The 23,934-nt window shown below is 49.7% G+C and overlaps 1 protein-coding gene across 3 annotated transcripts; it reads right to left on the reverse strand.

Moving 5' to 3' along the window:
- Nucleotides 1-23,802, reverse strand: VIPAS39 (VPS33B interacting protein, apical-basolateral polarity regulator, spe-39 homolog). Of its 3 annotated transcripts, none has more exons than XM_050956567.1 (20): nucleotides 23,782-23,802; nucleotides 23,219-23,311; nucleotides 22,184-22,280; nucleotides 19,641-19,784; nucleotides 18,477-18,515; nucleotides 17,876-17,940; nucleotides 13,628-13,684; nucleotides 11,002-11,094; nucleotides 10,149-10,182; nucleotides 9,501-9,603; nucleotides 9,368-9,395; nucleotides 9,013-9,086; nucleotides 8,100-8,175; nucleotides 6,544-6,678; nucleotides 5,404-5,445; nucleotides 4,487-4,576; nucleotides 3,768-3,854; nucleotides 2,850-2,939; nucleotides 2,052-2,156; nucleotides 1-934 (listed from the first exon to the last, which is right to left on the reverse strand). In XM_050956567.1, the coding sequence occupies exons 2-20, from the start codon at nucleotides 23,309-23,311 to the stop codon at nucleotides 914-916; spliced, it is 1,473 nt and encodes a 490-aa protein (XP_050812524.1). In that variant the 5' UTR covers nucleotides 23,782-23,802; the 3' UTR covers nucleotides 1-913. The 3 variants fall into 3 exon arrangements, with proteins under 3 accessions (XP_050812524.1, XP_050812523.1, XP_050812522.1); XM_050956566.1 differs by lacking the exon at nucleotides 23,782-23,802 and adding an exon at nucleotides 23,464-23,722; XM_050956565.1 differs by lacking the exons at nucleotides 2,052-2,156; nucleotides 23,782-23,802.
- Between the last annotated feature and the right edge of the window lie 132 nt (nucleotides 23,803-23,934).

Consider the following 23,934-nt stretch of genomic DNA (forward strand, 5'->3'; position numbering starts at 1 on the left):
GAGAGGCAGAGAGATAGTTTTATTTAAGGAACAGAAAGCGAGGTCTGATGCAACAAAGCTGGCAGGGAACCCCAGGGGAGAGTCACATTTCTATGGGGTGTAACAAAAACTTTCCTAATGTAAAGGCCAGGGAGAAGAGATTGTTCCAAGGGGCTCCATGGGGCCAGCATCTTCAGCACTTGCTGGGAGGGAATTTTGACTCATTCTCTAACCAGCCCAATGAGGGAGTGGATGAGCTCCAGGCAGAACTCCCAGGTTCCCTTTGGGTGAAGGGGCAAGTCTTGAGATGCAGGGCTTTGTAGTGGGATATGCAATCTGCAGAAGTTTAGCCGAAAGCTTCCTTTCTGAATCAGAGAAACAGAAAGGTTGGAGTTTTAAGCGGCAACAAGTCTTTCCCTACCCATCTTGCTCATAGAGGCAGGGAGAACGCAGCCCAGTCTCTGGTTCCTGCATCTTCACTTCTGACACGGCCATCATTGCCCCAGTCTTAGCAGCTGGTATGGCAAGGGAGCAGGTCACCCTAACCTTAGAAGAGATCTTTTCTTGATAATTGTCTTGTTCCTCTCACCTGAATGAGTCCTGATCCTGCACAAATCTGAAGTAGCTGCTGCTTTGCCAGACTTTACTTCTCACTGTACACTGAAGCCATGCCTGCCTCATGGCTTAGCCCATTACAGAGCATTGACTCCAGTTCATCAGGGTCTTGTCCTACTAGCCAAATAGCTGGGTTTGCCTTATGTCAGCCTGGATGCTGCTCTGTCCCAGGAGCCACTGGCGCTGATTGGCAATATCAGACAAACCACCAAGACTGGAAATGGAACTTGTTCTGTTGGCACTGAGGCTGGCTCCATAGTCTCCCCTCTCATTGGCATAGCAATGGCAAAGTGGGCTGCTTCTGAGGTAAGCAGACACCTCAATTCTTCCATCGGATTTGCTGAAAGAGAAGCACAACAGGACATGGCTAGTATCAGTGCTGATCGCAGCTCAGATCCCTCAGGAATATGCCCAGGGCTTATCTGTCCCACTGGAAGGGAGAACACGGTCAGGAAATTCAGCCCACGCTCGGGTGATGCTGCAGCAAATGACAAGGTGGACGGGTTTATAAACTGATGTGCCTGGAAAGCTTTGATGTTTAAGTCAATGAAAACAGTTGGATGTTTCCCTGCAGCATGGGGAATCCAAATCCAGCAGCCCTGGGCTAGCAGCTAGGATCAGCAACAAAAACCAACTAAAGTCAGAAAGTGCAAACTGACCAGGCTAGTGTCACTGCCCCACGCTGAGCCAAATGTAAGGAGCAGACAAGCAGCAATAAAGGTAAGTGCTAAAGATCATCGCCACAACATACGGAACCTCACAATCCCGTAGGATTGGGTCAGGTGGGTCAGGATTACTTGCATGGTACAGATGGAGAAACCAAGGCATGAAGGAAAGGGACAAGGCCATGCAGCAAGCCAGGATTCTGAGTCAGACATTCCTGACTTGCAGTCTCCTGTCAGACTATGACTCACTATAAGCTTGTAATACAATTGGTCCTAATAGGAGAAGTCAAACAGAACACCAAACCCAGAGGTAAAAACCCTTTGATCCTAAGAGGCCCCAGAGCAGTCACCTAGCAGGTTGTGTCCAGAAGGGACCACCAAAAAGGAGCCAGGCACCACTTGTTATCGCTCGTCACACGTTAAGACTGTAAGCTCCCTGGGGCAGGGACTGTCTTTCATACCTGTGACACTAGTCCTGGCACAATGCCTTAAGCCTCTTTTCACTATCGCAGCTCTTCGGTGTTGGGACTCAGCACTGAACAGTTGCTATTTCTCCCTTTCCTAGCACCTGCTCTTCTGCTCTGGAGACTCTGCATAGATCCCCCTTTCCTGTATCTAACTGGAACCTTCACCTGGACTAGCATCCTCCCAGCAGGGAGGATGTGGGGACACAGAGCAGCAACCCCAATGCCATACACCAAACAAACCCACTCCTGTCTCTGACTAGCGTCTACAGAAGACAGCACCAGAGGGCTAGCTCTGGGTGTATGTGGGCGAGGAGTCATTCTTTACCAAGTTGCTGAGGATGCTGTCTATCTTGTCCTCTTCTGCAGAGCCCCGCTCCACCTTACACCTGTATGCCATCAGCTGTTGTCGATCCTTCAGGTCTCTGTATGTCTAGTTAAACAGCAAAACCAGAGCTAAGGAAATCAACCTCCTTTATTGGGCAGCACCCCTCTGTTCAGCTGAGGAATAACCCTCCAAGCCCCCCAAAACCTTGGCCACGTGCTGATTTCCCCAAAGACTCATTGCTGTGCAGCAGGATCCATCACAGTCCTGGGGGAAAAAAATCACAGCCCTTATGTGATGTCCCACTGGAAGATCGGGCCTTCACCTCAAAACCTTTGGGAAAGGCCCCCTCCAGGAAGGAGAGGCTCAAGGAGTTACTGCACCGACTTTTCACTCCTGATGACGGAAACTCATGTCCTGCTGTAGACCAAATTCCAAGCCTCACGCCACTCCCAAACTGACAACCATCTCTGAATTGTGCCATTCAGCACAACTGCACCTCTACACCAGAGGAGCTCAGGTGGGAATAGCAGGGGGTGCTGCAGGCTGGGATTGTGAGGCCCCAGCAGAGTTGCTGGAGGTGGGGGTAGAGGGAGTGTGAGTAGGGCTCACTTGGCTTTAGCTGGTTCTGGGAGCATCAGCTGACACTAAAACACAGGGAAAGTAAACCCAGAGGTAAATGAAATGGGCACACGATAACAAGGCAAGGGAGATATGGGAGAGCCTGCCCCCAGCCAGGTGAGCCGGGGGCGGAGGAAGAGGGAGGATGTAGACCTCCCCCCTTGTACAGCAGGGACTCACATCAACAACAACATCATGGCACTTATATTTCATGGCAAGGTTCAACCTTGTCTCAACGTCTTCCACCAGGCGCACGTACTCCTGCAGCACCTGGATGAGAAGGCAGGAGGCATCAGCAGAGCTCACTTCCCCATAGTTACCCTTCTTCTCCCCCAAAACACCCCTGCTCCAGCCAATTGGCCTGTTACAGAAGGTCACCACACAGTCCGGCCCGCTCCGCAAGCAGAGGACAGTGTGTGGATGGGACAGCCTCACAGATAAGCCTGCTCAGAAGGATCCAGGGGTAGTGAACCCAGTCCCTCCTCAAGGGCCCTGCCAACCCAGGGGGCAATTCCTACACTACCCCAACTCAAGGGGATCAGTTGAACCCTTGCCCAAATGAAGCATCTAGAAACAGAACGCAGGGAACAATCCATTTGATAGCCTGGATCATTTAGAAGGGCTTTGCCATCCATGATCTGATCCCACAGACACCTCAGAGCCTGCTGCTGTCCATCTCCCTTAGCTGCATTTACCTCCCTCAGGTTCTCACCCCTATGATGTTCTTTCCAGGCACATGTACATAACATCTATATCCCTAAGGGACTCTGCTGGCACAAAAAAAGAGGAACTTCACATGGGAAAGTCCTTCACCATCCCCAGCTATAGAAGCCAGGCAACAACCACATGGGGTCAATGCCCCTCTCTGGGCAGCAAGCAAATTCACATGTGGGACCAGGAAGAAATAAACAGTCCCTCCCCAGGTGCACTGTAAGGTATAGGTAACAGCCACTGCTGGTGGCATGTTAGCAAGCTAGGTGACCTAGTGGTCTGGGTCAGTGCAACAGGATTGCAGACCAAATGGCCCAAAGGTCTGATCCAGTGTGGCAGGACAGCAGACTCGATGGTGTGTTCTGACAGGACAGTTCCTTTGCTCACCTGCACGGGGGCGCTGTTCCGCTGCAAGATCTCCACCACACGATGGAAGCCAATGGGAGCTCTCTTCTTGGTGTAACCCAGCCAGTTCTGAAACCACAGCCCAAACTCACAGCACTAACCTTTTCAAAAGGGACGACCAATGCAAGATTCCCAGAGGGTGGGGAACTGGGGGACAAGGCTGTTAGTAGATTTGGGTGTGGGCAGAGGAGCCACTGGATTGCTGCTCCTCCTCCCTACCCTCTCCATAGCCTCCAGAGGGCAGTGGTAATCTCCCTCTGGCTGAGGATGCTGCTCTTTCCTGCCAGACCCTAGTTCCATGGTCAGCAGCATCCCATGTTTGGAGGCTGGGTTTACAACGCATGTGAATCCCATGCAGCTGAGCCTCAAAGGCAGCCGCCTTCTCTGGCTGAGCTGATAGAAGCTGTACTAAGCCCATCTCAGCTTCTTGAGACAGGGGAACCTGCTCTCTGAGCAATTCACTTTGGACCCCACAGCATGGATGGGCCAGGCCCAGAGCTAACAAGCAATGGCTCTCCAGATAAACCCCAGAGCAGGCTAGACAAGTCACAGTGCTGGAGCAGAGCCTGCAGGATACTTCAGGCCCAGAGCAGCTCAGGAGACAGACAGTTCACAATCCTCTAACCAGATGGAAACAGATAGACGTAGCCAGGAAACAACAAGTGTTTGGACCCACCCCCCAGAAAGGTTTTGTCACTCACCTTGGTGGTGAACAGGACATCCACATCATGCCAGGCTCGCAGCTTGGCACGGGCAGCCAGGGCTGTCAGCACATACTGTTTGTCTGGGATCTGCAAGGCATAAACACTGAATGCTGAGGGTGAGAGCACAGACTGGGGTGAGGGAGCAGGCAGCACCATCCACTCAGCAGGCACCAAGCCAGCTGCTGGGAGGGGAGGGATGGTGCAATCGAAGCCTGAGCCCGGTAGCATAGTAGTACATGCAGGGTCACACAAAGGATCTGCAACTGCTACGGAGGCAGAATTACATGGCTCAGGCCCCCAGCATGGCCCACCCCATTCCACACTGACTCCAGGGAGAGCACCATGGTCCTGGAAGGCACGGAGGGGGCTCCCAACAGGGCTGGTGCAACAGGGTGAGGCTGGCAATGAACTGGCAGTGAGAAGGGCCCATTTTCCCCTTCCAAGCCATGAGAAGCAAGACAAGGCCACCCATAGGCCGAGCACCAAAGCCAGCTAAGGGTCAGGGGAGCTCACCCCAGTTAAGGGAAAAGGCCTCACAGAGCTTGGGGTTCAAATACAGGGGCAACGGTTCCTGTAACCTGGGATCCCAGCAGCACCTCACACCCCAAGTTCCCAAAACCAAGCTTCCTCTCTTGTCCCCCAGGAGGGTCTGGCTTCCAGATCAGCCCAGCCCAAAGCAAAGGTCTCCACAGAGCTCGCCCCTTGTCTAACAGCTGTATCTAATCCCACTCCCCTTGTATCTGGGGAGAAACCCTTTCTCTGCCGAGTCAGCAACACCTACTTCTGACAGGACTCAGCCTCTCAATTTCCTTCTTCCCAGGCACCCCAGCTCTGTTGCCTGCATTTTTATTGATGCTGTCACAGAAACCCACTTCCCACCAAGAATGAGACACCAATCAGATTTCACTCCCTACCTTAAAGGTTTTCTTCAGGTTGGTCGGGCTGCTGAATGTCCCCTGAAGAGAGAGAGAGGGTAACAGTCAGCCTTTTCAGATTGTGGGCCCCCTGCCCTCTTTGGTATGTCTACACTGCAGACAGGAATGAGTCTCCCAGCCCAGGCAGGCAGACTCACGCAAGTAAGGCTCAAGCTAGTGCACTAAAAACAGCAACATGGATGTTCCAGCTCAGGCTTTGAAGCCCAGGGGGGTCAAGTGGGCTTCGGAGCCTGAACTTCCACTCAAGCCAGAATGTCCACACTGCTATTTTTAGTGGACTAGTTTGAGCCCAGCTAGAGTAAGTCTGTCTACCTAGGTTGGGAGACTCGCTCCCAGCTGCAATGTAGACCACCCTGACAGACCCAGAACTCCTGCTTGCCAGGGCTCTATACATTAGCAAGGCTGCTAATGCTAGATTGGGAAATGGAGGTTCCAAAGAAAGCAATTCTCCCATCTCCTCCTCTGCTATCTGGGGCTGGGTCTCCCATGCCTCCAGTGTAGAGCGCTCACACACACTTCAAAGACTATTGTCCTACATTTGGGCCTGAAAAGGTTAAAAGCCAAGTTAACCCCTTGGACGCTGGATCCAGCAGCTGCCTCTGAAACAGTGCAAGGTAGCTGCTTTCTCTGAGGTGCCAATTCTTCTGTGATGGCCGCCATACCAGGCAAAATGCCCCTCTCTAATGCTGTCCTCACACTTCTTATGGCCCCCTGAAGTGCCAGAAATCCATAAAGTGTGGGGACCATTCTGGAAGGTTAGGGGAACTCTCTCTGGAGATCAGGGGGTGGGTGTCATCCTCTTTCTTTACCAGTGTGCCAACTTTATGAGCCGAGCAGTGTGACCGAGTGGCACTGGACTGGGACTCAAGAGATACGAGTTTTAGTCCTGGCTGCCCACTGATCTGCTGAGGGACATTGAGTGAGTCACTGCGCCTTTCCATGCCTCATTTTTCCATCTGTAAAACAGGGGTAGTAACACTAAACCCCCTTGTAAAGTGCTTTAAGATCTACTGATGGGAAGTGCGAGGTAAGAGCTGGGCATTATCATTATTTAGTGACCCATACCAAGGGTTTTGGCACTGAATTCCAGCCCCCTGCCTACCCCGCTGTTGCACCCACCTCGCCCTCTGTGTAGTGGTAGAAGCAGGAGTAGAATAGCGTGGTCACCAGTGGCATGTTCAGGATAGAGGCCTTTCGTGGGTATTTCCGAAATATCTCAGACTGCCCAGCAGCTTCCAGATGCCGGTCGTTTGCCTAGAGAAGTAGGATGAAAGAGACTGCATGGAAATCAGGCCAGCCACAGTTTGCTCACCCAGTTCTCAGAGGATGAGGGTTGTCTGGCCCAGTTGCCATGGGACAGGCCTGATTTCAGCAGGACCATCTGTGACATTGATAGACCAGATGCCAGCTCTTACCAAGGTTGTAAGCACCAGCTGAGCACTGACAAATTCATAGGTGTAAACCAGACCAGCTCACCTGTATGTTAGCATTGCTCAAGATAGGTGTTAGAGTTGTAAGGATGTGCTTAGTATTTAGACTCTAAAATCCTTGTAAGTTGCTGCATGCATTAATCTTGTTCGTAATGTCTGAATCCCGTACTATAAGGTAATACGTAAGTTTTGCTTTATAACTGTAAAAATATCTGCTCTGAACTTGTGAACCCAAGCAGGAGGACTGTTTCCCCCACCCATCAAGAAGGACTATCAAAACAAAGTGGGCCACTGCAAAACATCACAATACAAAGACTGGTTGATGGTGCTCTTACACTCATAGGTTGCTACATGCAAGAAAGCTCATCTCATCAGCTTGAATTCTGGAAGGAGGAAATAAAAGAGACAGCTGACATGAAAATTCTTCATACTCTCTGCTGTTTGGACTCTCACAGGGCTGGAGTTCGGAAAAAACAGAGATCCCCAGGGTCAACCTGAGTTAGCCCTAGAAGACATTCAGTGATGACAGATTACTATATCTCTGTCACCTTTTGGACCCACAGACTAACTCATTTGTGCATATATTTTGCCTGCTTCAACCTGTAAATAACTCACTTCTTTTTCCTGGTTGATAAATCCTTAATTTATTGTAGGATTGGCTACAAGCGTTGCCTTTAGTGTGAGATCTGGCATCAGTGAATGGTCTCTTGGGACTCGGAGCAACCTGAATCTTTTGTGATCTTTGATGTAAGGAACCATTTTTCATTTCATCCAGCTTGCCTGGGTGGCGAGATAGACTGGAGTGTCCAAGGAGACTGTCTAACTCCATGTAAGACTGTTACAGTGCTGCAGAAGTTTGCATTTATTGCTGAGTGAGTGAAATCTAGTTATATAACCAATTTGGGGTGTCTGCCCTGAGGCTGGGATTCATGGTCGCGAGCTACTCCAGACAGCATGACACCCTCTTAATGTGCTGCACAGCTCTGAAGCAAATGCCCTGCACGTACCATCAGCACATGAATATATCTGACTCTCAGTACGATAGCTTGGTGCAGTTGTCTATCAGCAAAGCTTGGATATGGAGTCAAATTAGATACAGGAGGTCGCAAGTCAATCAGCTACAGCATCTAGAAACTTCTTATTCCTCCCAGAAGGGGAACCTTGGCATTAGAACAGGCCGGTCAGAGCCAGAGGCAGATGGAGAGCTCTGAGACGCCTCTATGGCCAAAGGAGAGAGGCCCTTACCTCAATGATGATCTGTCTCTCCAGGAGTGTATAATGGTCTTGAACATGAACAGCATCTTCAGATGAAAAGGGCAACCTGGCCAGCAGCAATGAGATTAGGACAGTCATTATCAGAATCTCTTCCCAGTACACAAGGCCTGGAGAGGCTCTCTCTTCCCTACTTTATCTTACCAGAGTGTGCCAGGGGGATTCACCCCCAATGTTCTTGCTCCTCATATTCACAGTGAGTCAGAATGGCAACCCTCTTTGGCCTCACCCACCCAAATGCTCTGGGAGTGGCAGTGAGTTCTCAAGCTCTCACCTTCCCAGATCACTGCCTGCTCTCTCAGATGGAGGCCATCTACAAAGAGAGCCCAATCAGAGGGGGAAATCTTCTGGATTTCAAGGAGCGGTAGGTGAAAGAGAGCTCAGAACAATGCTAGTGATACCTACCCGAGACTAACATTTCACCTTGGCACCCTCGGTCTCATCCCCCCCCATGGGGTCAGTGATCAGAAACTCCCCACGGTCTCTTTGCCCTCCAATCAGTAGAAAATATTTCAGGGTACTGATCATCACAGGCTGTTCATAATCACGCTGTGTTGTTCCTCAAATCCTCGCTCAGTGATGAAAGAGAGACCACTGTCCCTAATCCTGTGCATCACCAAACTCTTCTGCAGGGGTAGTCAACAGGTGGACCAAGGGCCAAATCCAGACCACTAGACACTTTTGAACAAACCCAAAAGTTTTTGTATACCTTGTTTTTATTATTATTTTCTCTAGAGTCGGGTCCTTGACTATACCTTGATTAAGAAATTTGGACCTTGGCAAAAAGTAGACTGCCCTTGCTCTACTGGTTCCAGCAGGCTGCACTTCTTATTCCACTCTCCAGGAGGCACTCACACCCCACCAGTTTCCCACCTTCCCTGCTCACCTGATGCAGCCTTTAAGAAATTCTCTTCGTTTCTCTGCGTCCTGGATGCTCAAGTGCTCCCGGTACTGGGACAGCTGGAGGAGGCAAAAAGAAAACAGAAGCTGTTCAAAAGGGAATAGGCTCAGGAGATCTGGAATGTCATCTTCCAACAAAACATGAACTCAAGCCCTGCCCACTGACCACACCTGCCTAATGGCTACCCACTCCCAGTCCCCAGGCTCTTGTCACAACAGCATCCTTTGTTGGAAGGAGGAGGGGGAAGTGCAAGGGGTCTGATCGCAGCCTCTCTGAGGGGTCTCCCTCACCTCATAAAAGCTACACAGGAGAAGGACCTGCCACGATTGGGAATACTCACAGCAACCTCCTCCGTCCTGTCCAGGAATCTGCAAAGGGAAACAAAGCATTAGCCCTGCTCAGTACCCTTCACTCTGGGTCCAACCACAGGCAGTGTGTTCAGCCCAGCCATGATGCCGGGTGGGGAGCCTCACCTGAGCAGGTCCAGGAGTAGCTTCTGCTCCCCTGTCTCTTTGAGGAAATGGATTAGATGGCGCAAGGCCACCTGTCGCACCTCCAGCTCTTGGAACAGAATCTCTAGTTGGGGAGAAACAGGCAGCAAGTCAGCACTGAGGAGCCATGAGAAGGTGTGAGCTGGCCAGCCTGGGCTGTTCCAGCATGGATGGCACTGCTAGCTTCCGGAAGAAAACTAAAGGATTCTGCAAACCCACCTCTCCAGAGCACAGTCCAACCTCTTGTGACCAGGGGTTAGAAAAGGAACCCAATTCTACCTGTTTAATGGCCAAGTACTCTGTGGCGCATGGTCATATCCCACACAGGTTCATTCTCATTCATCTCCACCCCAACCTCTGCCCTCTCCTAACAGGTCCCAGGTATTCATACAGTGTCTCTGGGTCTTCACAGCCAGCACAAATCCCATCCCTTTACACTTACTGGATCCAAGGTGCATCTCTCTCAAGGAGACACCTAGCTCAGTTAAGCAGCAACTAAAAAGAGTGACTCCAGCCTTTCTCTCCCTTTAACTTGCAGCAGATAAGAGAATCTGGCCCCACTCCCCTTAACTGAGAAACACAATCCTGCACAGACACCACTGGCCCTAGCAACCTCCCAGTCACATTTACCTCTCTTCAGCGTCCTCTTCAAGAATATTAGAATCTGCAAGCAGAAGAGACATCCCTCAGATGAGCAGATGAACCCTCACTAATATCTGGACAGGCAGAGACACCAGCAGAGGCCCACTCAGCCCCAGACATCTCAGCTCCAGCCTTCATGCAAGGCTTGATCAGTATTTTGTATTAAGCAATGCTGGTGTCTTCTGTACTGCGTAGGCCAAACACAGGCCTGGGGGAGCTTGCAAGCTGACACTCACTAGTTTGGAGAGAAGGTCTGCTGGCTTTTCTATAGCTTAGATAAGCGATGCATCAATTCTACAACACCCTCACATTCCCCTCACATCCCTTCTGAAGGACCCCAAAGAGCTCTCCTAGCAGCATACATAAAGGGATCATCTCACCCACCTCGTTGGAGTGGGAGGGATCACACCACCCAGCACATGGCTCATTTGCTGCACAATGCTCTGGGAGGCCAAGAGCCCGGGACAAACCTCTCCTCTTATGAGCAGCTCCCTGGAATATTCAGTGCAGTGTGCAGGGACCTGAACTTTCCACATCTTACCCCAAAGCCCTGCACACAGGCAGTGACAGGGAACCTGATCCATCGGGCACAGGAGGTGGGGAAGGAGCTGATTGCTGGGATTCCAACCAGAGGTTCCAGAGAAGCACGTGACTTTTAACCAGAGGCTTAGAACATGTAGTTTCCCAGACCTCAAACTTGGCCCTTTTGGGTAACACACTGATTTTAATTCAAAGCACCAGCAGTGTTCAGCGGCTAAATGGCTGTGCAGATACATGAACCCTTTATGGAACCATCCTGGCCACCACCCACCCAACCCTATACTGCCAGAGGAGGACTCACAGCTGTAATGACATTCCCATCATGCACTGAAACAGCTTCATCCAGGAGCTCCAGCTTCTCCCGCAAGGAACGGAACCTCTCCAGTGAGCAGATCTGGGACATCATTGGAGACAAGGAAACACTGCATCAGCCAAGTGCCTGGAATCCAAACAAGATACAGGGAGCTAACGCTCCCTCTAATCTTGAATGATTCAGCAACACGAATCGCTCCTCTTCAGAAAATTTCTCATTCCTTCGGAGCCCAGGGCTGTGAGCGGGTCTCCCACTGAAAGGGTTTTGCAGGATCAGGCTCTTTAACTATACAGCCTGTGGGCAGCATGGTGCATGCACTTCTCCCCAAAATGCCCTGCAACCTGCAAACCACCAGAACTCATCAGAGCAGAAGGGCCCTGGTCTCTGGGATCCTCTGAAGCTGATCTGCAGACTGGAAGTGGATGATTCTGCCTCTTCCTGGGCTCCCTTTAGCCCTGAGCTGCTCTTCTACCACTCCTTGGCCTTGGAGCTACCATTTACCTCAGTGGAGATGGAAGCAAAGCCCTTCACCAACTGGTAAGAAGGGATAGTTACAACCTTAGCAAAGGGGCAGCAGCAGTTGGGTGGTTACTTCTGCACACACCACCTTTTCCTCCACAAGACTCATCTGCTCACTGCCAGCCCTGAGCAGCTGGGACCAAGGTCCCAACTCCACTGCACCAAGGACAACTCCCATTTTCCCTACCCCCACCTCTGATTTCCACCAACTATGAAGAGAGCCAGAGCCCTAAAGTTGACCTCATGGGTGCTTTTTCATAACACCAGCTCCAAAGGGTCAGAAGCACTGCAGATGACCTCATGCCATGGGAGAAGCCTCCAGGGTCTAATAGAGACAAAGGCTCTAGCAGTGGTCCAATGATTGCCACCCGTCACTTATTCTTGACTCTAGGGGCATCTCAGTGCTTCCCTTCTGCTTTTGCTCCTCCACTTGGCAAAGCCATAGGTGGGCACAGAGTTTTGGACAGTTGTGCCCGCTATGGCCATGCAACCAATTAACGGAGCTACCCAGTTCCCCTGCCCAGTCCCACAATACAGAGGTGCAAGCAGAAGGCAGCCTGAGAGCACTAATGTGACATTCTATACCTTGAGAGAGCGCCCTGTAACCCCATAACCCCTCGCTCTGTAACCCCCGTATCTAAATATGTATACCTCAGGGGAGCAACCTGTAATCCCATAACCCCTCACCGTGTAACCCCCATATCCCTCATTTATATATAATTGTGATATAGCATATAATGAAGATGCGATAAATCGACCACCGAGTGCTCTCCCGTCAACTCCGGTACTCCACCAGAGTAAGAAGAGTACGCAGAGTCAACGGGGGAGCATCAGCAGTCGACCTACCACAGTGAAGACACCGTAGTAAGTAGCTCTGAGTACATCGACTTCAGCTATGCTATTTCTATAGCTGAAATTGCGTAACTTAGACCAATTGGCTTACCACTCACCCCCCACCAGTGTAGACCAGGTCTCAGTAATGCCCACCAGACATGCCTGGACTTGTGTTCTCTAAGCACATGGACACAGGGTATAAAACAGAACACAGTGGCACCAGGCCTGGCCTATTCTCCTTCCCCCACCTATGCTGCAAGCAACAAGGACACTCAGAAGACTGAAGACTCCAATAGAGGAGACTGGCCTAGGTTTCAAGGGTGAAACCTGTGTACTATGACCTGCAATATACAGTGGTCTGAGAAAAACTGCTTAGCCTAGATGTTGCCCAGTCTAATAGGACTGAGAGTTTAGACCAGTGGTAATCAACCTTTCAGAAGTGCTGTGCTGAGTCTTCATTTATTCACTCTAATTTAAGGTTTCGCGTGCCAGTAATACATTTTAACGTTTTTAGGTGGTCTCTTTCTGTAAGTCTATAATATATAACTAAACTATTGTTGTATGTAAAGTAAATAAGGTTTTTAAATGTTTAAGAAGCTTCATTTAAAATTTAATTAAAATGCAGAGCCTCCTGGACCAGTGGCCAGGACCTGGGCAGTGTGAGTGCCACTGAAAATCAGCTCACGTGCCGCCTTCAGCACACTTGTCATAGGTTGCCTACCCCTGGTTTAGACAATGTGCTTGTATTTTATTTTGGTAACTAACTCTGACTTTTTGTCTATCACTTAAAATCTATCTTTTGTAGTCAATAAACTTGCTTTACTGTTTACCTTTACTAGTGAGTCTGCCTGAAGTGTTTGGTCAATCTGCTCAGGTTTACAAAGGCTGGTGTATATCCAGTTTCCATTGATGAAGTGGTGAACCAATTAATAAACTTGCACTGCTCGTCTTGAGCTGTGCAAGGCAGTATATTCCCGACATTCAAGGCTGGGAGCCTGGGGGGACTGGGCTGGTGGCCTCTCTCTGTGTGATTCATGAGTGGCTCTGGGAACATTCATGCAATTTAGTTGGGTGCAGGGCTGCACATGCAGTGATGATAGTGCCTGGAGGGGTTTTCTGCTTGTCACTAGCAAAAAGAGAGACAGCCCAGGCTGGAGAGTTAAGGGGGCACAGCGGTCCCATGGTCCCAGGCTGTACCTTGGGTATCCCGTCACAACCAAGGCTCCCCTCTTGCAAGCAGATGGAAAAGGAATGTCTTTACCTTGCCCCTCTGCATTCGTCTGACTGTATCCTTGGGACTCCAGTCGCTGCTGTAATCCTGCAACAGAAGACATAAGCATCTTATCAACTTCCCAAGATGCTGTGGGGCCAAGCTATCCCAGTGTTTGCTGTGCCGCTCCTCCCACTCAAAGCTGGGACAGATGAAATAACTTGTCACACAGTTCACAGCAGCTAAAAGGGTTTCCCAGTAGACTCTGCGAAGAACAAGAGCAGTAGAGTTCTGATGTGACTGAATTGGCCTGGGTAAGGAGGTTCCAGAGTCTTGTCACTTTCCTGGAACCTTTATCGGGGAGGAGACAGATTGATCTGGTTACTGGCTGGTACCACTGGTGCAAGCGCAATCCAAGAGACTCTGAAGTTCAGTGCCCAGAATGCCACCAGGCTACCATTTATGTGCAAACTTTTACTGCTGGTGAAAGGGGCCAACCACACCTGCAGAGACAGAGGTCTCTTGTTTATCCACACGATAGCTACAGCCCAGTAGGTACCGTGCAGGAGAGCTTGCTCTCACACTACCCTAACATGCCTGACCCCATACCTCATAGAGCTCCCTCAAAAGCCCACAGCTGGGTTCAATCTCCGTGGCCTATTCAGTCCTTAGCTTCTCTGCTGAAACTACCTAACAGCTGGAGTGGTTTTGGGGATGAGGACACATTCCCACAGAGCCTCAGCTGGCAATGACTTTTGCTCAGGCCCCACCTATGGCAGATTGGATAGAGCCAGAGGCCGAAAGGAGAACAGGGTGTCTATTTATCGTCTTGGACAAAGACTATCACTGCATCCACATGGTAGGTGCGTCTTAGAATGGACTCCCACCCCTGGGACCTTAAACCCCAAGTGTTGTTTTTATGGGGGCAAACTGCTCCCCCCCAACTGATTTGAGAGACCATGAATTGGCAGGGCAAAGATTCAGTTACATCCTCCCATTCCCATTCTACCCTCAGGCCTGGTCTACACTACGCATTTAAACCGATTTTAGCAGCGTTAAACCGATTTAACGCTGCACGCGTCCACACAACGATGCCCTTTATATCGATATAAAGGGCTCTTTAAACTGGTTTCTGTACTCCTCCCCGACGAGAGGAGTAGCGCTGAAATTGATATTACCATATCGGATTAGGGTTAGTGTGGCCACAAATCGACGGTATTGGCTTCCAAGCGGTATCTCACAGTGCACCATTGTGACCGCTCTGGACAGCAATCTGAACTCGGATGCACTGGCCAGGTAGACAGGAAAAGCCCCACGAACTTCTGAATTTCATTTCCTGTTTGCCTAGCATGGAGCTCTGTTCAGCACGGGTGGCGATGCAGTCCCAAATCCAAAAAGAGCTCCAGCATGGACCGTACGGGAGATTTTGGATCTGAGCGCTGTATGGGGAGACAAATCTGTTCTATCAGAGCTCCATTACAGAAGTCAAAATGCCAAAGCATTTGAAAAAAATCTCCAGGCTATGATACAGAGTCCACAGCACAGTGCTGTGTGACAAGTGTAATGAAAAGCCAAAGAATCAAATGGACGGCTCAAGGAAGGAGGGAGGGGGTACCGAGGACTCCAGCTACCCCACAGTCCCTGAAAATCATTTGCATTCTTGGCTGAGCTCCCAATGCCTGTAGGGTCAAACACATTATTCAGGGTGGTTCAGGGTATATCTCGTCAATTTACCCTCCCCCCCCATGAAAGAAAAGGGAAAATAAATTGTTTCTTGACTTTTTTATAGGTCACCCTATGTCTACTGCATGCTGCTGGTAAACACGGTGCAGCGGCAGTGAACAGCAGCATCCTCTCCCCTCCCTTCCCCGGTGGCAGACGGTACCGTACAAAAGGACTGATAGCCGTCCTTATCATCATCCCGTGAGTGCTCCTGACTGGCCTCAGGTGAGGTCAGCCGGGGGCGCCTGGGTAAAAATAGGAATGACTCTCGGTCATTCCCGGTAGATGGTACAGAACGGCTGGTAACTGTCTTCATCATAGCAACTGGGGGCTGAGCTCCATCAGCACCCCCCTTTTCATGTCTAAAGAAAAGATTCTGTACTGCCTGGACTATCATAGCAGCAGGATGCTGGGCTCCTCTCCTTCGCACCGTTTATTGTCCTACCTGGACTATCATAGCAGCTGGAGAATGCCTCCCCCTCATTTTATCTCACTAAAAAGTCAGTGTTTCTTATTCCTGCATTCTTTATTACTTCATCACACAAAGGGCGGGGGGGACACTGCAACGGTAGCCCAGGAGGGTTTGGGGAGCAGGGAAGCAACGGGTGGGGTTGTTGCAGGGGCACCCCTTAGAATGGCATGTAGCTCATCATTTTTGCGAGATCTGACACAGAGTGGCTGTGCTCTCTGGTACACTGGTTCTCTAGCACACTTGCCCCATATTCTAGGCAGGACTGACTCTATTTTTAGATACAACATAAAGGAGGGAATGACCCGGGGAGTCACTCCCATTTTTGTCTTTGCACCCCCAGCCGACCTCAGGTAGGGGCACCCATGACAGCAGCAGACGGTACAGAACAACTGATAACCGTCATCTCATCACCAATTTACAATGGCACAGCAGACGGTACAGAATGACTGGTAACCATCTCTGCTATCTTGCAAAGACAAATGAATGCTGCTGTGTGGCGCTGCAGTACTGGCTCTGTTAGCGGCATCCAGTACACATACGGTGACAGTGACAAAAGGCAAAACGGGCTCTATTGTTGCCATGCTATGGCGTCTGCCAGGGCAATCCAGGGAAAAAGGGAGCGAAATGATTGTCTGCCGTTGCTTTCACGGAGGAAGGAATGAGTGACAACATTTACCCAGAATCACCCGCGACACTGTTTTTGCACCATCATGCATTGGGATCTCAATCCAGTATTCCAATGGGCGGGGGAGACTGCGGGAACTATGGGATTGCTACGGGATAGCTACCCACACTGCAACACTCCGGAAATCGACGCTAGCCTCGGACGATGGACGCACACCACCGAATTAATGTGCTTAGTGTGGCCGCGTGCACTCGACTTTATGCAATCTGTTTTACAAAACCAGTTTCTGTAGAATCGGAATAATCCCATAGTGTAGACATACCCTCAGACAGGCTCCATCAGGTGAGCCTTCCCTGGCAGAACAGGGAACCCAAAGCCAACAGCCTCAGGTTAGTGCCTGGGGACAGGCAAAGGAAAGGGAGTCAAATGAGGTGAAAGAGACCAGGCTAGTGTCACTGCCATATCCTGAGTGAGAGGCAGCGAGTGAACAATGGGCAGCCATGGGGAAAAGTACATGGGATTTTAAAATTCACTGATGTCTCATCAAATCACACAGGCCAGAGAAGGAAGTGCCTTTTAGGTTCCACCCCGCCCCTCCCTCTAATATGCCAGTGCAGGACTAGGCCTTGCTTACTGTTCTAGGGAGCTTGGGCTAGTGCCTTTCTCTGTGTGAATCATGAGAGGCTCTGGGAACTCTAGGGCTTTGCACAGTCTATGGTAAATGTCCCAAGCATCAGGGTTTCGACTGAGACAGCTCCTCCGCGTGATCCAGATCACTGTCCGGAAGTTGGTCCTGGAAGTCAGAAGAAAACTTTCCCTACCTTTGTTTCATCCCATAGCTATTATTTCCCCCTTTATTATGCTAGATTATTCCTCTCTCTCCTACTTAACTATCTCTGTTGGGGGTAGTGATAGAGAAGGAAAGGACACTTTCCATACAGAATGTTTATCTCAGCAGCATCCCTTAAGGAAGTGTGTGTGTGTAAAGAAAAGCAGCGTATTCAGGAGGAGAACAGCACCACCAGGGGATAGGGTGTTATTCCTGAGTGAGGTGTCCTGGGGCTCTGAGAGTACCACTCTTGACTGGGAGATAACAGGCTGTCAGTTCCAGTCTCACAGCAGGAATGAAGCCATTGCCAATGCTGGGGCTGCATGTTGGTGGGGAAGAGGCTTTCAGGCAAAGCATTAACAAGTGTTCCCTTCTGCCCATCTCTGCATGGCTTCTCAGTAAGAAGAGGGAGAACTCCCGTGTCTTCACCGACACGTTCACCGTTAGTGGAAAAAGATGTGATGTCTGAGGCTCTACCTGAGTTATTGCTGAAGGGATTCCTGCAGGCTGGAACTGGGATTGTACATCTCACCCTTGCCCTCCCAGTTCCTACACTGCCCTCTGCTAGCTAAACAGGAACTAGTCACTCTCTCCATGTGACCTTTGCAGTCCATTGCTCTGACCCTGGGATTGTGAATGTGAGCCACTCACCTTGTATTCTGCCTTTGGCCTGCGCAGCTCTGGAGCATAGCTTTTAACTCCTGTGTCAGAGAGAGCTGTGAAGGGGAAGGCAGCACATTGAGTAGCACATCTGAGATCCTGATTCATGTCAACCTTCCCATATTTCCCCTGGTCTAAGCTTCCCCCCAGCACAGGGTTCTTTGTTAAAAGAACAGACTGAGTAGCAAAACCTGGGCCAGCCCCACGGACTGAGAGGAGACCATATGTTCAAGGACTGGGCACAGAGCTGCAGTGAACCAGAATGTGAGAAAGTCTGGCTAGAGGCCCCTTCCAACCCACATGAGGCTCTATTCAGACAGGTTACTTTCTATCAAAGAGGCAGCCTATTTAGCCATTAGAGTATGGGAATGAGTCAAGAGATACTAGTCTATTTCTAACCTTTCTACTGATTTTCTGGAGGACTTTGGGCAAGTCTGTGCCCTAGTTTCCTCATCTGTAACACGGGCAAGATATAGTGACCCAACTTTCCAAAGGGCTTTGAACTTGGGGTTAAAATCGCCTACATAAGTGTCAAGTGTTATCTGCCCCTTCCCCCACCCTGCCCAAAAAGGAATAAAAATTGCTCTCTTACCATCTGAAAGGGACTGAAAACTCCCAAGTTTGTTTCTTCCTAAAAAAATCGAACAGGCAACAGTGAGAGATTTTCAGCTGGCTTTCCCCAGGCAGCACCTCTCACCAAAAGAACAGAGAACTACATTCCAAGTGGGCATCGCAGGCTAACTATTAGACAGGGCCAACCTATGGGAAATGAATGGGAAGTCTCAGGCCATTTCCTACTAAACATCTGTCCATATCACACAACAAAACTGGCACTAACTGACCTCTTGCTGCCACAGGGGCCAAAAGCTGAGAGGGTTATGGAGCTTGAAATCCTTTTCACCCCTGGAGGGGTCTACTAAGGATCACTGAGCCACTCTGGGGGTACAGTGTTGTGAGGGGAGGGAGACGGCACTGGCATCTGTACCTACACTGGGACTATGCAGAAGTCTTCAGTCTCCAGGGCTAGGATTTCAGCACCTTTCACCAGCACTAAATCAGTTAATGTATAAGAACAGGGGCAGTCAAAAAACACGCCACATGAGGAGAGGACATTCAGAGGAAATTCAGCTTTGGAATCAGGCTTGTTTCCAGGCTGGAGAGAGAACAGCACTGAGCCACACGACTCTCCTTCATCCAGCTGGACTATGCCTGGCAATGCCGACATGAAGTCACTAGCTCCATCCCCACATGCAACAGCAGAAGCCATCTCAGCTCCAGGGGAAGGGTATTTGCCTGCTGCCTCTGGGGCAGAGAGGACCAAGCACAGCCCACCTGGGCCAAACACAGTCCCAAATCGCCTGCTTTCATCTACACAGATGGGTGACTGCTGGAGACTACAGCTCCCAGCATGCCATGCTCCACCTTGGTCCAAGCAGCTTTGTTACTCTGCAGAGCATAGCATGCTGGAAGATATAGTCTACATGGCCTGCCCCTCTATACTGAAAGAGATCTCAGTCAATCCCCCAGAGATGATGCATGACCCCACTTCCCCCCACTGACCCTACTATGTTGCCTCTGCTCTCCCCACTTTATAAAAGTCAGACATGATCACTGACACATGTCAAGCAGCTGATGCAGCCTGTGGCTGAGCAGAGATGGCGTACTTCCTGGTTTGGGATATGCACAAAGAAACTGGACTCCTCCCTTATGCTCTTGTGGGAAGGTCCATCTACCCCAGCCAAGTAGGGGACTTTACCTTTGAAGAAACTGCTGATGGAGTAAGAGGAGGCTTGCTTGGGGAGAGCTGGATGAGAAGAGGAGCCCTTCTGTAGGCCCAAGTCTCTCCCTTCAGGAGTGTTAGAGCTGCTGGAGGCGGTCTCTTTGATGGACCAGGAAATACCTATGGAGAGAGAACAACCTTTGTAACTCAATGAGAAGACATAAAACCAAAGACCTTAATGAAAAATTCTGGAGTGGAAGAAGCCTGTTACCTCTTGTCCTCATCAATTTTAGTTTGGGAAAATTCTGCACATTCTCCCTCCGTATTTACCTTCCTGTATCAACTGGATACAGTACTCAGCATATAGCTTCCTAAACTTGAACTTGTGTAGTGCTAAAGTTTAAGCAGCTGCCCCGTTCCTCCTCAGAAATGGCTGTATTTCAGTGGTGTTGTATGGCTACAGCTTGTATAAATATTACAAAAGATCACTTACATGACACCGTACATTTAAATGGTGCTGTATGAGGTGTGCCACAATCTCTGCTCCAAAGAGCTTACAATGGAAGATACAAAACTAGATACTGGATCCTTTGGTTTCTCTGGACTGCAGAAATGTAAGACATTCGCTTCCAGACACTACAGCGTTAAGATAACCTTGATGCCTGCAGAGGACAGGCAGGTATTGTGACAAACCATATATGAGGACAATAACTTGCTCAGTTTTGCTCCCTGTTGCTCTAAGCACAGCAAGCAGTCGCTCTCTCTCCATACAGCTGCACCCTAGCCCCACCGCAAACACAAGCTTTTGAACAACTGGCACAGCAGAAGAACAGTGAGCCAGCCTGTGATAGTGTGTGGTGGGGTGAAGAGGCTGACTGGGAAGATGAACAGGAGACACAAGCAAGAAGAGCAGCTGTGGTGCAAGGTGAGAAGCACTGACTACGTGAAAAGAACTAGCTGCAGCGTGGTGGGAGCACTGCAACCCTTTGATCTCTCAGGTAATAAGAATAAGGTAGGGGGCTCCATGCACAACACTGAAGTTCACTGGGTTGATCCAAACCTGAGGACATGGCTATAGCCAAGCTTCTTCTTAACAGGAAACTGTGCTCTGACACCATCCACCCTGTAGAGCTCCCACCCCTGCTCATAGATTGGCAGGGACTAAACTGTTACTGTGGTGACCTTTAGGGTATATGGACCTTGGTTCCCCACAACCCCGCCTCACCCCATCCCTTTTCTGTTCTCAGAAGAATGAAATCTCTTCTTTCCCAGGCAGGTTGCTGGCCGTCCCTGCCAGCCCCCTTTATCTAAAATCCCACAGCACCTAACATCATAGGTTCGGGAAGTTTTTAATTATTACACTTTAATTGTCTGCGCAGTGCCACAGATGTGTTGATCTGGTAGATGGAGGGACGGGACACAGGGAGCAGATTATACTAAAATTATCAATATTAATTAGGGTTGCGCATTTTAATAGTCAAAAAAATTGGTCAATTGACCAATCAAATATTAGCCCAATATTGCCAAATAATGTCAAAAATGATCAAACATTTTAAAGTACTAATTTATTAGAACAGTAATAAAACAGTAAAACTTTATGGCCTCCAAGAGGTTTAGATTTAAATAGATAATTATGCCAAATTACCAAAAAAAAAGTTACTTAACGGAGTTATTTTAACTCAGAAATACACAAAAACACAATCTAAAGAAATTCTAAGAAATGAAAGAATGGGACCATGATGCAATCAAAGAGATAGGTTGCCACGTACATCAGGGCATTTTTGGTGGAAATTTGACCATGGTCAAATAATAGTCAACTGACATTATTTGATCAGTCAATTGACCGTCTTGCCATGCCTGATATTAACTATCCAGGAAGGGGATTCTCAGCATTAAGGGATCTGAGTACCTCAAGATACTGTAGGATTATCCCCAAGACTGCTCCAAGACGCAAGTTTTGTCTGCACTTTGATCTCTGCTATTCCCTATAACAATCCAGGAGTCATGACCCCCAAAGGATGTAGACAGCAGCTGTCAGAGGGTCTTAACCCAGTTCCCATTCAGTCTCCAACTGTCTACCTGAAATGGATTGGTTCAGCTGCTTGCAACTGAAACTTGTACCTCAAACGTCATATCAGCCCGTCAATCATCACGCTGAACCAAAAGATTTTGGGATAAATGGGTTTCAAGTGTGGGAGAGCGTAATAGATTGTCAGTCAAACTTCTGGCAATTCCTTCACCTACGCTTTTGTTGGATGCCAGGCCTGGATGAAGTCTATGCTGGCCTGTGCTGCATATTGAGAGAGGAAAAGTGGAATTCCCTCCACTTCTATAAATGGAAAGAGTACAAAAGGAGACATCTGGGGACCTCATCTCATTCTCCTTCTAATGGGCACAGGCAGATACAAGTTTATATGAAAGAATGGCAAGTGGGAAGATTGGACTCTGAGATCCCAGCATTCCTGGGGAAGGCATCTGACTCTGGAGTAAGAAAAGTAGCTGCACAGCTCAAGTCCAGACAAGAATGTTTTCATAAGCTTTCCCTCCCCAACATAACTTTCAGATACCCCTGCACTTACTGCCCACTGGCTCTCCACTCCAGCTGAACTTCTCAAGGTCATCATCATCATCTACAATCTCTCGAAGGCTGTTCACTGCCCGCTTGGACTCCTTTAGCTACGGACAAACACAAGGTTAGCATGAAGACCATCTCTGTTCCACTCAGATAGCCTGGACCCACTCCAATCCAAACAAACCTTTTATACATGCCTTTCCCAGCCCCCACACAGCTGAAAGACCAGTGCAAGATGTTCCACACTTCACTTGGCCAACAATCAGCTCCTTTTCACTCAGTATATGGAATTTGAGGACTATGAACATCTGAGCGATCAGTTATAAATACTTCAAACTAGTAGGAGGTGCAGGTGGGGATCACTGGAAAGATCATTTACCCTCAATTTATTATGAGGTCTCAGATCTGCCCTACAGGCCTGATGCCAAGAGACCTTAAGGATCTCCACACAGATAACCAGAAGATAAAAAACAAGAAATATCTGTCCTATCTCTCATTTGCCCAGCAAGACTAAGTCAGTGAGTAGAGCTCATTAATTTAGTGCCAAGCACAGGTGCCTGCTTGATAGTTCTGAAGACCTCTGTTTATCCTCAGGGACTCTAGAGCAAGAGGGAATTCAGTTTCCCTGATCCAGTTTGCTAAAATGGCCATGAAGGGGACCAAATCTACTACGATTCTACTCGCACAACGACAGAAATAAATCTACTAGAAAATGAACTGAGGTCCAAGAACTCCCTTGATTATTTTTAAAAAGAAAAATATACTGTATTTTTTGGTTTTTTCTACTTATTTCCCCTCTCAGGAACATTACACAGATCCTCCAAGATTTGGAGAGAAATTGAGGAAGAATGCAGGAACCAACATTTTATGCCCTTCAGACTCTCTATTCCTTCCCATGGATCTAGCGCAGCTTCTTTCAAGCGGGGGAGGGGGGGTTAACTGTATGCACGGGAGCCCTTAAAGAGCTGGAATTCTCCAATCTTTTGGAAGAAAGAGGTGAGTCTCTAGGGTTTTATCAATCCATGCAGTCTGAAGACTATACCTGGGAGAGCTCATCATCGTCATCATCAAATGTGAAGGCTTTACAGTTGGAGCTGTGCCAATACTCCTCCTCGTCAACTTTCATCCTGTTCATCTGGAAAAGCAGCCAAAGAGAAACACACGTGCTAAGCGACAGACAAATCTCCCCAGGCTGGATCAGAACCAGCACTTCGGGGCCTAGGCCCTACAAGGGAGGGCCCTTGGGTCATCCCACTTGAGGGCTTTCAGGGGACTGCAGCGCCTGACCAGGAAAAGAGGGGTGGCCCCACAGGGCCGCCGGAGGAGAAAGGAACAATGGGAAGCGAGGCTGTGGCGGCTCAGATCAGCCCGTGGCCCGGCAGGTCAATAACCCGACTGACACAAGGGGACCGGCTGCGCCATAGGGCAGATATCGGGTCCCCGGCTCGGCCGCGCGTGCCGGTCTGTCTCGCCCTCCAAGGCCGGGGCAGCGGCACCAGCGGGGCCCCGAGCCGCCGCGCAGTGAGCGAGCGGCAGGGCCAGGCAGGCCCCGCCCGGCACAGAGCGAAGGGGCTCGGAGCCGCCCCTAGGACACAGGCGCTCACCCCCCCCTCCAGCCAGACTGCCCTGAGAGTGCCCGCCTCCTCCCCGGGATGGGGGAAGGGGCCCTGCTAGCTCCGCGCAAAGCACCATGGGGTGTGCAGTTTCCGCCTTCCCCTCTCATCCACGCCGCCGGCTTCTGCCTTGTGCCCGGGGGGG

Source organism: Gopherus flavomarginatus, chromosome 5 (genome assembly GCF_025201925.1).
Source record: "Gopherus flavomarginatus isolate rGopFla2 chromosome 5, rGopFla2.mat.asm, whole genome shotgun sequence".
Classification (NCBI taxonomy): Eukaryota; Metazoa; Chordata; order Testudines; family Testudinidae; genus Gopherus; species Gopherus flavomarginatus.

Bases quoted from the DNA above. Each gene is read 5' to 3' on its own strand.
- VIPAS39 (XM_050956567.1), bottom strand. From the start codon at position 23,311: ATGAACAGGATGAAAGTTGACGAGGAGGAGTATTGGCACAGCTCCAAC. The intron at 18,516-19,640 runs GTAAAGTCCCCT...CGATTTTTTTAG, and splicing joins CATCAGCAGTTTCTTCAAAG to GAAGAAACAAACTTGGGAGT. The intron at 9,396-9,500 runs GTGAGGCTCCCC...TTCCCTTTGCAG, and splicing joins CTACTCCTGGACCTGCTCAG to ATTCCTGGACAGGACGGAGG.